The sequence below is a fragment of the Phyllostomus discolor genome, chromosome 8 (assembly GCF_004126475.2).
Source record: "Phyllostomus discolor isolate MPI-MPIP mPhyDis1 chromosome 8, mPhyDis1.pri.v3, whole genome shotgun sequence".
NCBI lineage: Eukaryota > Metazoa > Chordata > Mammalia > Chiroptera > Phyllostomidae > Phyllostomus > Phyllostomus discolor.
Genome location: NC_040910.2, coordinates 108079547 through 108091811, shown reverse-complemented (window position 1 = coordinate 108091811; position 12265 = coordinate 108079547). Strand labels below are relative to the sequence as shown.

General features: G+C 58.5%; 1 protein-coding gene across 1 annotated transcript in view; it reads left to right on the top strand.

The window, feature by feature from the left end:
* EFTUD2 (elongation factor Tu GTP binding domain containing 2) overlaps positions 1–12265 on the top strand; it is a 33338-nt gene that overhangs the window by 19218 nt on the left and 1855 nt on the right. The window contains exons 12-24 of the mRNA XM_028520372.2: positions 1981–2044; positions 2393–2483; positions 3853–3988; positions 5154–5281; positions 6063–6256; positions 7191–7302; positions 7721–7861; positions 8835–8936; positions 9929–10011; positions 10727–10813; positions 11032–11158; positions 11360–11447; positions 12090–12208. Coding sequence (XP_028376173.1) covers positions 1981–2044; positions 2393–2483; positions 3853–3988; positions 5154–5281; positions 6063–6256; positions 7191–7302; positions 7721–7861; positions 8835–8936; positions 9929–10011; positions 10727–10813; positions 11032–11158; positions 11360–11447; positions 12090–12208 — 1472 coding nt within the window. The remainder of the gene's footprint in view (positions 1–1980; positions 2045–2392; positions 2484–3852; positions 3989–5153; positions 5282–6062; positions 6257–7190; positions 7303–7720; positions 7862–8834; positions 8937–9928; positions 10012–10726; positions 10814–11031; positions 11159–11359; positions 11448–12089; positions 12209–12265) is intronic.

The window sequence follows — 12265 nt, the reverse complement described above, 5'->3', positions numbered from 1 at the left end:
AAATCCAAGACCTTTTCTGTAATGACAACGTATTCATGATCTCTGATTGAAAGTGGCCCTGCACCTCAAGGGGGACTGGGACTCCTCTCAACCCGCTGTTCCGGGGAGCCGTCCGCAGGCGCCAGCATTACCGTCACGAAAAGCCATGCACGGACTCCTGAAGTCAGCTCTGGGGGGCGTCTCCGAGACCATTGAGTTTTCCCCTTCGTTTTACCAGTGGGAGAACCATGCCCAGAGGTCACTGATGGGGCTGGAACTAGAATCTACTTCGGTGCTTTTCCTCTCCATCACAGCACACTGCCAAACCTGATACCACGTCCTCGTACTAGAAATGCAACCAAGCCTGGTGGAAAGAAGGCAGTTCCTCTGCCTTCTAGGCACTTGGTCCAGTGGGTACACGGTCCCCAGAGCAGTGGACGGCCGTGCGGGCTGCGTTCCAGGGAGCTGCTGTAAGGACACAGCTGGGGCTGAGGGGTTCAGAAGGGGGAGTCCACTCCAGTGGCCCAGGACTGCCGGAAGGACGTGGGGCCGAAACAGGTGGAGAGGAGGGAAGCGGGGGTTGCAGGCCCACGGGGTTGGGCAGGAGGCGCGGAGGCAGGTGGTATTGGCCCGTGGCCCAGCCCGCTCAGTGGCAGTGGGAAGTCCCGCCAAGGAGAAGAGTTCCGGCAGGCTGGGCTGGGACCACACTGAGGAGGGTTTGGAGTGCCGGATGAAGGACCTTAGACTTTACCTGTCAGCACTTCGGAGCTATTAAATATCAAGTATTGGGGTGGGCTAGTAGTGCAGACCTGATGGGAAATGGGAGGCAGGAAGACATGAAGGAAGGGGCACCTGTTCAGACACTCAGGACAGGGTTCAGGCCCAGGACCGTGGATATGGGATCAGTGTCCCCTGTGAGGCTGGGGAGGAGGAAGTGAAGTGGAGAGGGGGTCGCTCATTGTTTCAGGAAGCCTTCATTCCTCCTGTTGGACGTCCTCCTATTGGCCTGGTCCTCGAGAGGGCTCAGGCAGCTCCGTCCAGTGACTGTAACACAGCCTGCGTGTTATAGGAGTGCAGTAGCAGGTGTGTAGGAGACAGGGCGGGCAGGTCACAGGGGAGGGACAGTTTCCAGATTCACGAAGCGGGAAGAGAAAGATGGTGAGCCCGGATGAAGTGCCCGGATGAAGTGCCCGCGGCAGCCCCACTGAAGGAGAGAGGAGAGTCTGAAGGGTGGTGGGGCTTCAGGGAGGAGGTGATGGATCCCCCCGATGTCATCTCGAGTGGGAGAGACCGGTCTGTGCTCTGGGCAGAGATACCCACGAGATAGTTGGTGTCATCAGTGATCTGTTTGAATGCTACAGGAGTTCTTGGCTCGGAAGGTCTTGAACTTTAAAAGCCACAATTGCTTGGTTCAGTCGGACCAGGATTCACAGCTGCAGTGACACTAGAAATACTAATTAGTCAAAGATGAGACAAAGGTTGGCTGTGGTGTTTTCTGTCCAGAAGGCTAGGTGTCTGCCTTCTGGAAGCTTGGGGCTGGACAGAGCCTTAGCGTGACACTGCGGCTGGGAGGTCGCCCACACTGGCCGCTGCGTAGCGCTTCAGTGGGTCGGGAAAGAGGGAGGGAGCCCTTAGGTTCCACTTCCGGGGGGGCGGGGTTCGGGTGCAGGCAGAGGACAGCGTGCAGGCGGCTGAGCCTGTTCTGGCAAAGGAGCAATGAAAGTGACTCCTTCATCCTTGGCCCCGGCCTGAGCTCACTGGACTGGGGGTGCTCCTAGGGCTCATTGTGGCTCCAGCACAGCCTTGGCAGCTTGCGGCCAGCCTTGCCCTTTGCGTCTCTGTCCTCGCCTGCCTGCCTGCCTGCCTGGGTGGCAGGAAACGTCCGGGCCTCGGAAAGAAAGGTGCTAGAATCCCTCAGCTGCAAACCCCTTGTGGCACCTGAAAGAGACCGTTGAACAGTAGTCTGCCCAGTAGCTTATGATTGTTGGGCTTCTCTTACAGGTGACATTAACTACCAGGAGTTTGCTAAAAGACTCTGGGGTGATATCTACTTCAACCCCAAGACGTAAGTCGGGTGTGGGAAGTGACGCTTGAGGGGCCATCCAGTGGCCCAGTAAGGGAGGACAAGGAGGGGAGAGTTCTGAAGATTGAAACCTTTTTTCTTGGTCGTGAATTATCATCCCTCCTCCTCCAAGTGAGCAGCCTCTGACAGGGCGAGCGGCTGCTTCTCCCGAGGTTTCCACAGCCCAGGGCAGGCGTCCGTGGGAAGCGGGACCACGTGCCCTCGCAGGAGTCGGGGTGTTAGGCTCTCACACGCATGCTTCTTCCCCTTGGCCCTGCAAGTCCACCCGGGAGGTCGGTGACACGGCCTTCCTCCTCCTGGATCGCCCACAACTCTCCTGTTTCTCTTCAGGCGGAAGTTCACCAAAAAGGCCCCCACCAGCAGCTCCCAGAGGAGCTTCGTGGAGTTCATCCTGGAGCCCCTTTACAAGATCCTCGCTCAGGTAAGGGTGTTGGGCCGCCCGGTGTAAGTCTGCCCTTCTGACAAGCACAGGAGGAACTTGGCCGGCCCCCTGCCCCTAGACCTGCTCGGTTTGTGTTGTGAGAGTGGAGATGGTTGGTCGCCGGTCCTCTGGATCTGGAACACTGCCGTCCTCTAAGTGCTGTTGAACTGAGGGGGGCGGGGCATGTGAAAGGAAGTGTTCATCGGTGAGACTCTGACTGAAGGAATTACGGTGCATCTCATACAATGCAGTGTTTTGTAGCCGTTAAAAGAATGGCAGAGTGACCTTGGTTTCGATGACTACTCTGGGCACGTCGGTACATGATGGTTGTGGATCCAACAAGGTGCATCAGACGGTGGCACGGATGTGGTCCATACAGAGGGGTTGCTCCCAAGAGAAGCACATCGTGTTGTACCTGCATGAATTTGTGCTCCCTAAAAGGCAGACCCGAGAGTAATGATGTTGTACCAGAATTTTTTTAAAGATTTTATTTATTTATTTTTAGACGGGGGAGAGGGGAGGGAGAAAGAGGAAGAGAAACATCAATGTGTGGTTGCCTCTCATGCACCCGCCTCACACTAGGGACCTGGCCCGCAGCCCAGGCATGTGCCCTGACTGGGAATTGAACTGGTGACCCTTTGGTTCGCAGGCCGGCACACAGTCCACTGAGCCACACCAGCCAGGGCTGTACAAGAATTTTCATACGGACTTTTCTCTTAAGACAGTTGTAAAATATGCAAGTGTTGACTAAGGACTGTGCCCCTTGAATACACACATATACACGCAATGCGTGTGGCTAGTCCAACTTTAAAATGGGAAACCATAGCAGCAAGATAAAATAACGTGTTAAAATTTATTAGTGCTAAAAACTACTTAGTATCTTGTGCCGGACTGGAACGGAGTAATAAAAGAAATTTACAGAATCTGTCTCGGCAGAGACCTGGAGTCTGCCGAGGGCGATTTGGCTCGGCCCTGCCCTGACAGTGGATGGGCTGCCAGGTGACCTTTTTTGGTTCCCTCCAGTGCAGTCAGTGATCCTCTAAATCCGAGGAGTCTCTAAATAGGGAAGGCTAAGGGATTGCCTGAGTGGGATGAGATACCGCTTTTCAGACACTAGGGGGCAGCACTGACGGCAGGCCATCTGCGAGTGCCAGGTTTATTGTCGGGTGTGGGCATTTACCAAGCCTGCTTCGCCCAGGCTTGGTTTGCAGGGTAGGGACCCAAGATCTCCTTGGAACTGAGTTGTCCTTGCCAGAAGCTCTCCCCATAGATGAGAGCCTAGTGCAGTGAACTTTCCGACTGCCCATTGGCCTTCCCTCGTCCTCCGTAGCTGTCACTGCAGCTGATGTGATGTCTGGTGCCGTCACAGGTTGTGGGCGACGTGGACACCAGCCTCCCGCGGACCCTGGATGAGCTTGGCATCCATCTGACCAAGGAGGAGCTGAAGCTGAACATCCGTCCCCTGCTCAGACTGGTCTGCAAAAAGTTCTTCGGCGAGTTCACAGGTAACACAGAGCTCACAGCCCCCTGTCATTACTCCCTGCCACACATGGTGAGGGGCTTCTTCCTGACCCCCGGTGGTGGCCAGAGGTCTGAGGCTCTTTGGTGGAAGTCGACTGTGAATAAACCACAGGTCAGGGCACAGAGCACCTGGGTTTTTTCCTAGCTGCTTTCCTTGGTGGATGGTACCAAGAATCCTGTCTTGGGAAACAAAGGCAATTAAATTCCCCTACCAGGAGGAGCATGCAAGTAGAGGCAATGGGGGAGCAGATTCTGAGGTTCTGTGTTTCTGCCAGGGGCAGTCAGGAAGGCGGACTCACGGGTGGTTTGAATCAGTGGGAAAAGCACCAGGCCAGCACTTGGGAGACGGGTTGTAGACTCAGGTTTCTCTTTCTCCTGAGCTTGTCCCTCCCGTATTTTAGTTGCACAGGAGGCAGGTGACACAGGAGAACGAGCCCTGGCCTGGTGGGGAAAAGGCCGGAGTCTCAGTCCTGGCCTTTCCCTGGGCTGCCCCTGGGCCGGCCACCCAGTTCTTCCGTGCTCTAATGTCTCGTCTGCGACATGAAGGAGAGGACAAGGCGTCGGCCAAGGACCCCCTCAGCAGTCTCTTACTCAGGAGTCGAGGGGGTTGTAGGCATCTGCGTCTCCAAAGTGCGTAACGTCAGCACTTCCTTCCGGGCTGGCTGTCAGCCTGACGTGGGAGGCACCACTGAAACAGACACACCTACCCCGAGGTGCTAAGGGAGGTTTGCTCTTGTCCGGCTTATCGGCTCCTAGGCAGGGAGGAGTCCCTTCCAGGATTGTTCTCAGCAGATCTAGAGAGGACATGGGGCACTTACTTAGTTTCACGTGAGTGCCCAGCAAGTGCTTACGTTCAGTGAAAGGTCACGGGTTGGTAGAGATGCTTGAAAGTTTGTGCTGGGTTCCAAGGAGCCACTGAGACTAGCTTCTTGTCCTTCCTGGCATCGGTGCGACTCCGGCCTTTCAGCAGCAGCATACTCCCAGGAAACAGGGTATCACTTCCCCCTGGAGTCGCCGTGTTGTGGCTTTTAGAGCAGGAAGTCAGGCCTCTCACTTTCTGCTCTCTGGCCCTCGTGAGTGGATGGGGAAGTCAGCGCTCGCACCCCACCCTGCGAGGGCGGAGGTTAACGGCTTTCTCATCCTCCCCAGGCTTCGTGGACATGTGTGTGCAGCACATCCCTTCCCCCAAGGTGGGCGCCAAGCCCAAGATCGAGCACACCTACACTGGCGGCGTGGACTCCGACCTCGGCGAGGCCATGAGCGACTGCGACCCTGACGTAAGGGAACGTGGCTCCCCGGCTCTCCGAGTTCTCCCCTCCTGGGCAGGAATACCTTTTTCTGGTCCCAGGAGTAACACGGTCCCGCCCCTTCCGTGCATGCCCCTCCCCCTGAGCCATCAGGCAGACCCAGATCCGGAGCCAGATGGTGCCACCACTAGTGGTGTGGTCCTGGGGACCTTCTTCAGTCCTTCTGAGCCTCAGGGTCTTGGTCCATAAAGGGAGGGTAATAGTATGTGTGTGGTCATTATGGGGATTAAATACAGTTAAGAAAGTATTATGGTGCCTGCCAGGTAGTAAAGGTTCAGCAAATGATTGCTGATCTGGTCAGTCCTGGCTTTTAAAAAACCCTCCCAGCCGTTCCTTTAGTGGTCTGCCTTGCACAAGCACACAGCCGGGTGAGAATTGTGAGTTACGTCTTTGGAGCAAATTGTGGGGGCAAGTCAGTCTTGTAAACTTGCAAATTAACAATTTCAACCTGCTATCTTAAACCTGCTTTTCTTCCCTATTGCCCTCATCCCCCCCCACCACCACACACACACACACACAAAAAATAGGGGGTTTTTTTGTTGGTTTTGTTTTTTGTTATGTATTCCTTGGACATCTATTTAGTAGCAGGGGGAGAGCGTGATTGGAAGTTTCTCGGAGATCACCCCCTCTTCCTCGAGGTCGGGGCTGCCTCCTCACGGAGCGCATGTCATTGCCCTGAGGCGGGGCGGGAACAGTGGGACCTGCCTGCAGAGTGTGTGTGGTCGAGGCTGCTTTCTGTCCCCTCCCCCAGGGCCCCCTGATGTGCCACACGACCAAGATGTACAGCACAGACGATGGAGTTCAGTTTCACGCCTTCGGCCGGGTGCTGAGCGGCACCATCCATGCCGGGCAGCCTGTGAAGGTGCTGGGGGAGAACTACACCCTGGAGGACGAGGAGGACTCGCAGATATGCACCGTGGGCCGCCTCTGGGTGTCTGTGGCCAGGTACTGCTCCCGGGGCCTCTGAGGGCCTGACTTGTCCTCTGTGCTGGAGCTGCCCCACGCGGCTGGAAGGGGCGGTTCTCCCTGGGAACACGGCAGCTGCCTGGCTCCCTCCACTGGGGCGGAGGGGACCCCCCCCCCAGCAGAGCTGTTGGCTTGCAGCTCTCACCACCCGCGCGGCGAGGGCCGCAGGCCCGCGGCTGTGGGGACGCGGCGGAGCACCGGGCTCTGCACGTGGACGGCGCATGCGCACGTCTGTGGCGGCTTTTCTGCTGCTCCTCGCCCCGATCCCCTCTTCCTCTTCTGTGCTCCCTAAGTCACAACTGTCATGGTTTTGCCCCAAAAGAAATTGTTTCCCAGTCTCCACCAACTATTCTCTGACCAGCCGGGGAGACTGCTGGGTCCCTGCAGCAATCCCATCTGCAGAAAAATACGTAGCTTGGGCCTCGGGGCTGCTTGTCAGCTCCCAAGTGCGGCATCTCCTCCGGGAAACAGAACCGGGCCGTCCTGTCCCTCACGCGGCTGCTGGGCCCCGCCGAAGGCCCCCCTCCCTCCTGCAGACCCGCCCCGGTCGCTGGAAGGCAGGAGAGGCAGAGCCGGGAGGGCCGCAGTGCGCTCTGGGATGCCTCCGGCATCACCGTGAGCTCCACGCCTTTGGGAGCAGCTTGCTTCCCACCGACGGCCAGCCGGAACTAGGTTTTCCCATCCTGTCCTCTGACCCTTCGCACTCCCTTTCGTGACGCTTAGCACTCTGTGGCTGTATGGGGGTGTGGTCATGGGACTGACTGTTCATAGCACCCCTTCCCTGCTAGAACGAATCTGTTGGGCTGGCCCCTGCTTCCGGCCCCAGGCCTGGCACACAGCATGTGCCAAGGACATTTTTCTGGAATGAACCCTCTGCCCCCGTGTCAGTGCTGCTCGTTGGCTGTTGCTCCAGGTACCACATCGAGGTGAACCGAGTTCCTGCCGGCAACTGGGTGCTGATCGAAGGTGTCGATCAACCGATCGTGAAGACGGCGACCATCACTGAACCCCGAGGGAACGAGGAGGTAGAGTTTCCGAAGAGGCAGCTGAACTGGCCTAAGCCAGAGAGAGGGTCTCAGGAACCACGTCACACGTGAGCAGTGAGCAGCAGCTGGCCTGGCCGGGGACCTGGCTGGAGTCGCTGCCACTCCCTGGCTCCCGACCTCAGCACAGGCTCAACTTTCTGGATCTGACCCTGTGGAGCCGCCCCGTGCTCTGCTCGGGTGCCGGGGGTCAGGAGGGGTGCCTTTTGTTCTTTCCCCTCTCCCTTTGTTCTGCCGAAACACGTGGGAACGAGGGGCCCTTTGGCTTGTCTCCGGGCAGCCCCGTGGCCCTGGGTAGAAGGGACTCTGCCCCTGAGCAGGCCCTCAGCGTCTCTCTTGCCTCTGTACCCGTGTGCCTGCCGGGCTGGGGGTTCTCACTCCTGTGCCCTTCCCATCTCAGGCTCAGATTTTCCGGCCCCTGAAGTTCAACACCACGTCTGTCATCAAGATCGCCGTGGAGCCGGTCAACCCCTCCGAGCTGCCCAAGATGCTGGACGGGCTGCGCAAAGTCAACAAGAGCTACCCGTCCCTCACCACCAAGGTGGGCCCGCGGCCTGCAACGCTGCCGCCCCCGCTTGCCCCCACTCAGTGGTCTTCGTGTCCATCGGGCGTCTGACCGCTGCCTCCAGCAGCCTGCACCAGGACTGACGCCTGTCACCGTCATGTGGATGAGCGGGGGCGGGGCTGGCACACACGCGTGTGTGCCTCTTTCACCAGTGCCTAGACAGGAAAGGGATGTCTCTTCGAGAGTATGCTTCGAACTAATTTTCCAGAAAATACGGAGGGGGAGTGAGTCGCTCTGTCCCTTCTACTCTCTCGCCCACGAGCACTCCTTCGAGGAGTTGGCCGGGGCTCAAGGGTCAGCTTGTGTCTGCAGACACAGGGCAGGGGGTTCCCTGAATGGCTAAGGTGGGAATAAAGTCAGTGACCTCACGCCCTGACCGATGTGGCTTAGGTGGTTGAGCCTCTTCCCCTGAGGCAGAAGGTCCCTGGCTCGATCACCAGTCAGGGCACCAGCCTGGGTTGCGGGGTCAGACCCCTGTCAGTAGCCATGGGTCAGTGTTTCTCACACCAATGTTTAGATAAAATCTTTTTTTAAAAAATTGGTGATTCCCCTGCCTGGTGTGGCTCAGTGGACTGAGCATGGGCCTGTGGACCCAAAAGTTGCCAGTTTGATTCCCAGTCAGGGCACGTGCCTGGGTTGCGGGCCAGGTCCCCAGTTGAGGGAGTGAGAGAGGCAACCATACGTTGATGTTTCCGTCCCTCTCTTTCTCTCTCTTCCCTCTCCAAAAATAAATTATTATTGTCAAAAGCGGTGACCTCATACCCAGTAGCACCGTGCTCAGTGACCCGGATGTCTCGAGGGCAAACCCTCCACTGATCCTTGTTGAAGAGGCTGGACCAGACAGCGGACTCAGGCCCCTCCTCCCGGACTCCAGCCTTGATTCCGTTCAGCTCTGCTGCCGCGGGCACAGGAGGATCCAGGCCGTGACCCCAGGGCCGCTGTGTTGCAGGTGGAAGAGTCTGGCGAGCACGTGATTCTGGGGACCGGGGAGCTGTACCTGGACTGCGTGATGCATGATCTGCGGAAGATGTACTCAGAGATCGACATCAAGGTAAAGCGGTGGCCCCCCTCTGAGTGACAGCCTGGCCAGGGGCCGGGCTCCCGGCTCCAGACGCGATTCCACAAGCACCCAAAACCTGGACTCCCCCGCAGGGCCCCGGGGCAGAGGGGCGTCCCGCTGCCGCGCATCTGTTTCGGAAAAGCGTGATCTGTTGCTCCCTAAATGGGAAGGTATTTGAGGTCTGGTTTGCCCCCTTCTGCGAGGTTCTTCTCAGTGTTGTATATTTAAAGTCAGGGCTCCCAAGCCAAAGTTATTCTCGGTCATTTGTTTAAAAAAGGAAAAGTTGGACAGTTAACCCATCTGTGGTGACTGGGGCTCAGGGAAGACGGTTTCGAGGAGAGAGTGGGGCCGGCCCTCCTGGGTTCGCCGTCAGGTCCTGACATAGCCCCTCAGTTCAACTGCCCGTGCGCGTGGCCTCAGCCTCCCGGTGGAGACTCACACTTTCTCCAAGGCCCTTTGGTGGTGGGAACGAGCACCCTCGGGCACCCCTCCCGGACTCGCCCATGAATGTGCCCAGACTGGCACTGCAGGAGAAGCCAGGCTCTCCGGGCATGGCCCACGTGGGAGCTTCAGGGCGGGGCCGTGCTGCCCAGACGCCTCGGGCTGAGAGCAGCACGGCCCCTCCCCGGCCCGTCTCTGGCGCCACCTCTGACGGACCACGGAGGTGTTCCGTGAACGGCGGTGGCCGGGCTGCATGGATGCTGAGAGACACCTTGGGGAACTGTGTTTGAGTCCGAACTCGACCCTCATACACTCTTGGCTCCAGAACACAAGTGCTGCACCACACGACATTTTCTCAGGTTTCTTAGTTGATGGTGACTTTCAGGGACTGTCAGCTTGCGATTTCATGTGTCATTGGTGCCGATTAAGACTAGGGGGGCTCACGGAGACGGTGGCAGGGGGCCCCCGGAATGCCCGCTGGCAGAAGGTCGTCCTTCTCGCCCAAAACAGGACCTCGCCCAACACCTTGTCTGGTTTCCCAGGTGGCTGATCCCGTTGTTACCTTCTGTGAGACGGTGGTGGAAACATCCTCCCTCAAGTGCTTTGCCGAAACGCCCAATAAGAAGTAAGCTTGGAGCCTGGCCGGGCAGCGTGGGTGGTGCGTCGTGCCGTACTCTGAAAGGTTGCGGGCTCAGTTCCCCGCCAGGGCACGTACCTGAGTCCTGGGTTCAGTCCCCAGTTGGGGCGCAGACGGTGGGCAACCGATGTGTTTCTCTCGCATCAACCTTTCTCCTTCTCTCTGTCCCTTCTTTTCTGTCTAAAATCAAGAAACGTATCCTCAGGTGAGGATTTAAAAAATAACTTTTAGAAAAGGAAGTAAGCTGGGGTCACGGTGCCCCTTGGACTGCCAGGAGACACCCTCCCCTCCCCACCAACCCCACCACCATCGCGGGCTCTGTGGAGACAAAGACCCCGCAGCCTTGGGGTGCGGGTGTTCAGGGGGCTTGAGGCACAGCCCCGGCCTCTGGTCCGTGTGCCCGTGGGCATGATCCTGGGAGACCCTGTGCCAGGCTTTCTCCTTCGGGATGCCTTGCAGCTGTCCCTCCTCCTTCCTCTGCAGCACGACCATCTGGAATACCGCCCCAAACCTTACTTTTTATGCAGTGGTAGGTGCGAGTGACGGAAGACGGAAGGTCAGCCCTTCTGGCTGGATCCGGCCCCTGTGGCTTCCGCTAATGTCACACTGCCTTAGCTGTGTTCCCGTCGTCCCCCTTTTCTTAGGAACGGCCCTTCTGTTCATCCCACCCGCCCGGCTCATGACTCGTTTTCTTTCTGACCAGAAACAAGATCACCATGATAGCCGAGCCTCTGGAGAAGGGCCTGGCCGAAGACATCGAGAACGAGGTGGTCCAGATCACATGGAACAGGCGAGAACACAGCTCGGGCGCCGGGGCGGGGCAGGGCGCCACCAAGTACCCACGGGGTCCCCGATGCCACGCTTCCCCCAGAGAAAGTAGCACTGCTCTTGCCCTGGGCGCGGGGTGGGCGGGCCCCGGCGACTGCCTCCAGGAAGGTGGGGCCCGAGGCCCCGGTGCCCGCAGTCACAGAGCTGGCCGAGCCCCCCTGTCGTCTCCTCCTCCCCCAGGAAGAAGCTGGGAGAGTTCTTCCAGACCAAGTACGACTGGGATCTGCTGGCTGCCCGTTCCATCTGGGCCTTCGGCCCTGACGCCACGGGGCCCAACATCCTGGTGGACGACACCCTGCCCTCCGAGGTACAGCGGAGCCGATGGGCGCCACGGGGGTCTCGTGGCTCCAGTGGAGAGGCTACGGAGGGTTCTTTCTTTCCCCTGAAAGTGTTTCGTGTCCTCTGGTAGAGGAGAATGTCCTCTTCCCAGTGTGCCTGCCTTCCCCTCCCTCTAAACTCCTTGGCTGTCGCCAGGGTCACTACTGAAGGACCCTTGTGTTCTGTGCAGGTGGACAAGGCTCTTCTTGGCTCGGTGAAGGACAGCATTGTCCAGGGCTTCCAGTGGGGAACCAGGGAAGGACCCCTCTGTGATGAGTGTGAGTCTGCCAGCCTCTCCCCACCGTGCCTTCGTCCTCTGGGGCCCTTGCGCCCAGGGGCAGGGGCTGGGTGGGTGGGCCCCTCTCTGGGACCCGGCGGGAGAAGCAGCTCAGGGCACACGGGGCCCCTGCCAGCTTCCTCCCTCTGTCCCTCCCAAGCCTGCTGCTGCCACTTAGCACGTCCTTAGCATGACTTAACGAAGTCATTTCTAGAGTGACGTTTGTTCCTCATTCCTGAGAAGGAACGTGTTTGAGGAGGTGGGTGGAGAGGAGGATGGGATTGGAGCAGTTCATAGGGCAGAACTGGACTCATTGGAACAAAATAACGCAATTCCTGGAACTTACTCTGCATCCCGAAATAATCGGATGTCTGTAAAGGAAGCCCGTAAACCTCTGGAAGGCTCTGCGTGTCCGAGCACGGCCTGAGAGGAGTGCGCGCACGCCTGGCCTCGGTCCTCTTCGCCACGGGCCTCATGCACCCCAATGGAGCGCCTGTCTGCAGGGCGCTTGGGTGCCTTCCCTTTCGTGGCTGAGAGACAGCTTTAGAGCTTCAAGAGGCTCCTGCTGCTCTGGCCATGGGCCCTCGATTAGCACCAGAACCCAGAACCACCCCTTAAATCGGCCGCCCCTTCTCCTTTTCAGTGATTCGAAACGTCAAGTTTAAGATCCTAGACGCCGTGGTCGCCCAGGAGCCGCTGCACCGGGGCGGGGGCCAGATCATCCCCACGGCCCGGAGAGTGGTCTACTCTGCCTTCCTCATGGTGCGTGAGCAGGGAGGGCTCCGCGGCCTCGGGCCACTGGGTCCGCAGCCTTCCCCC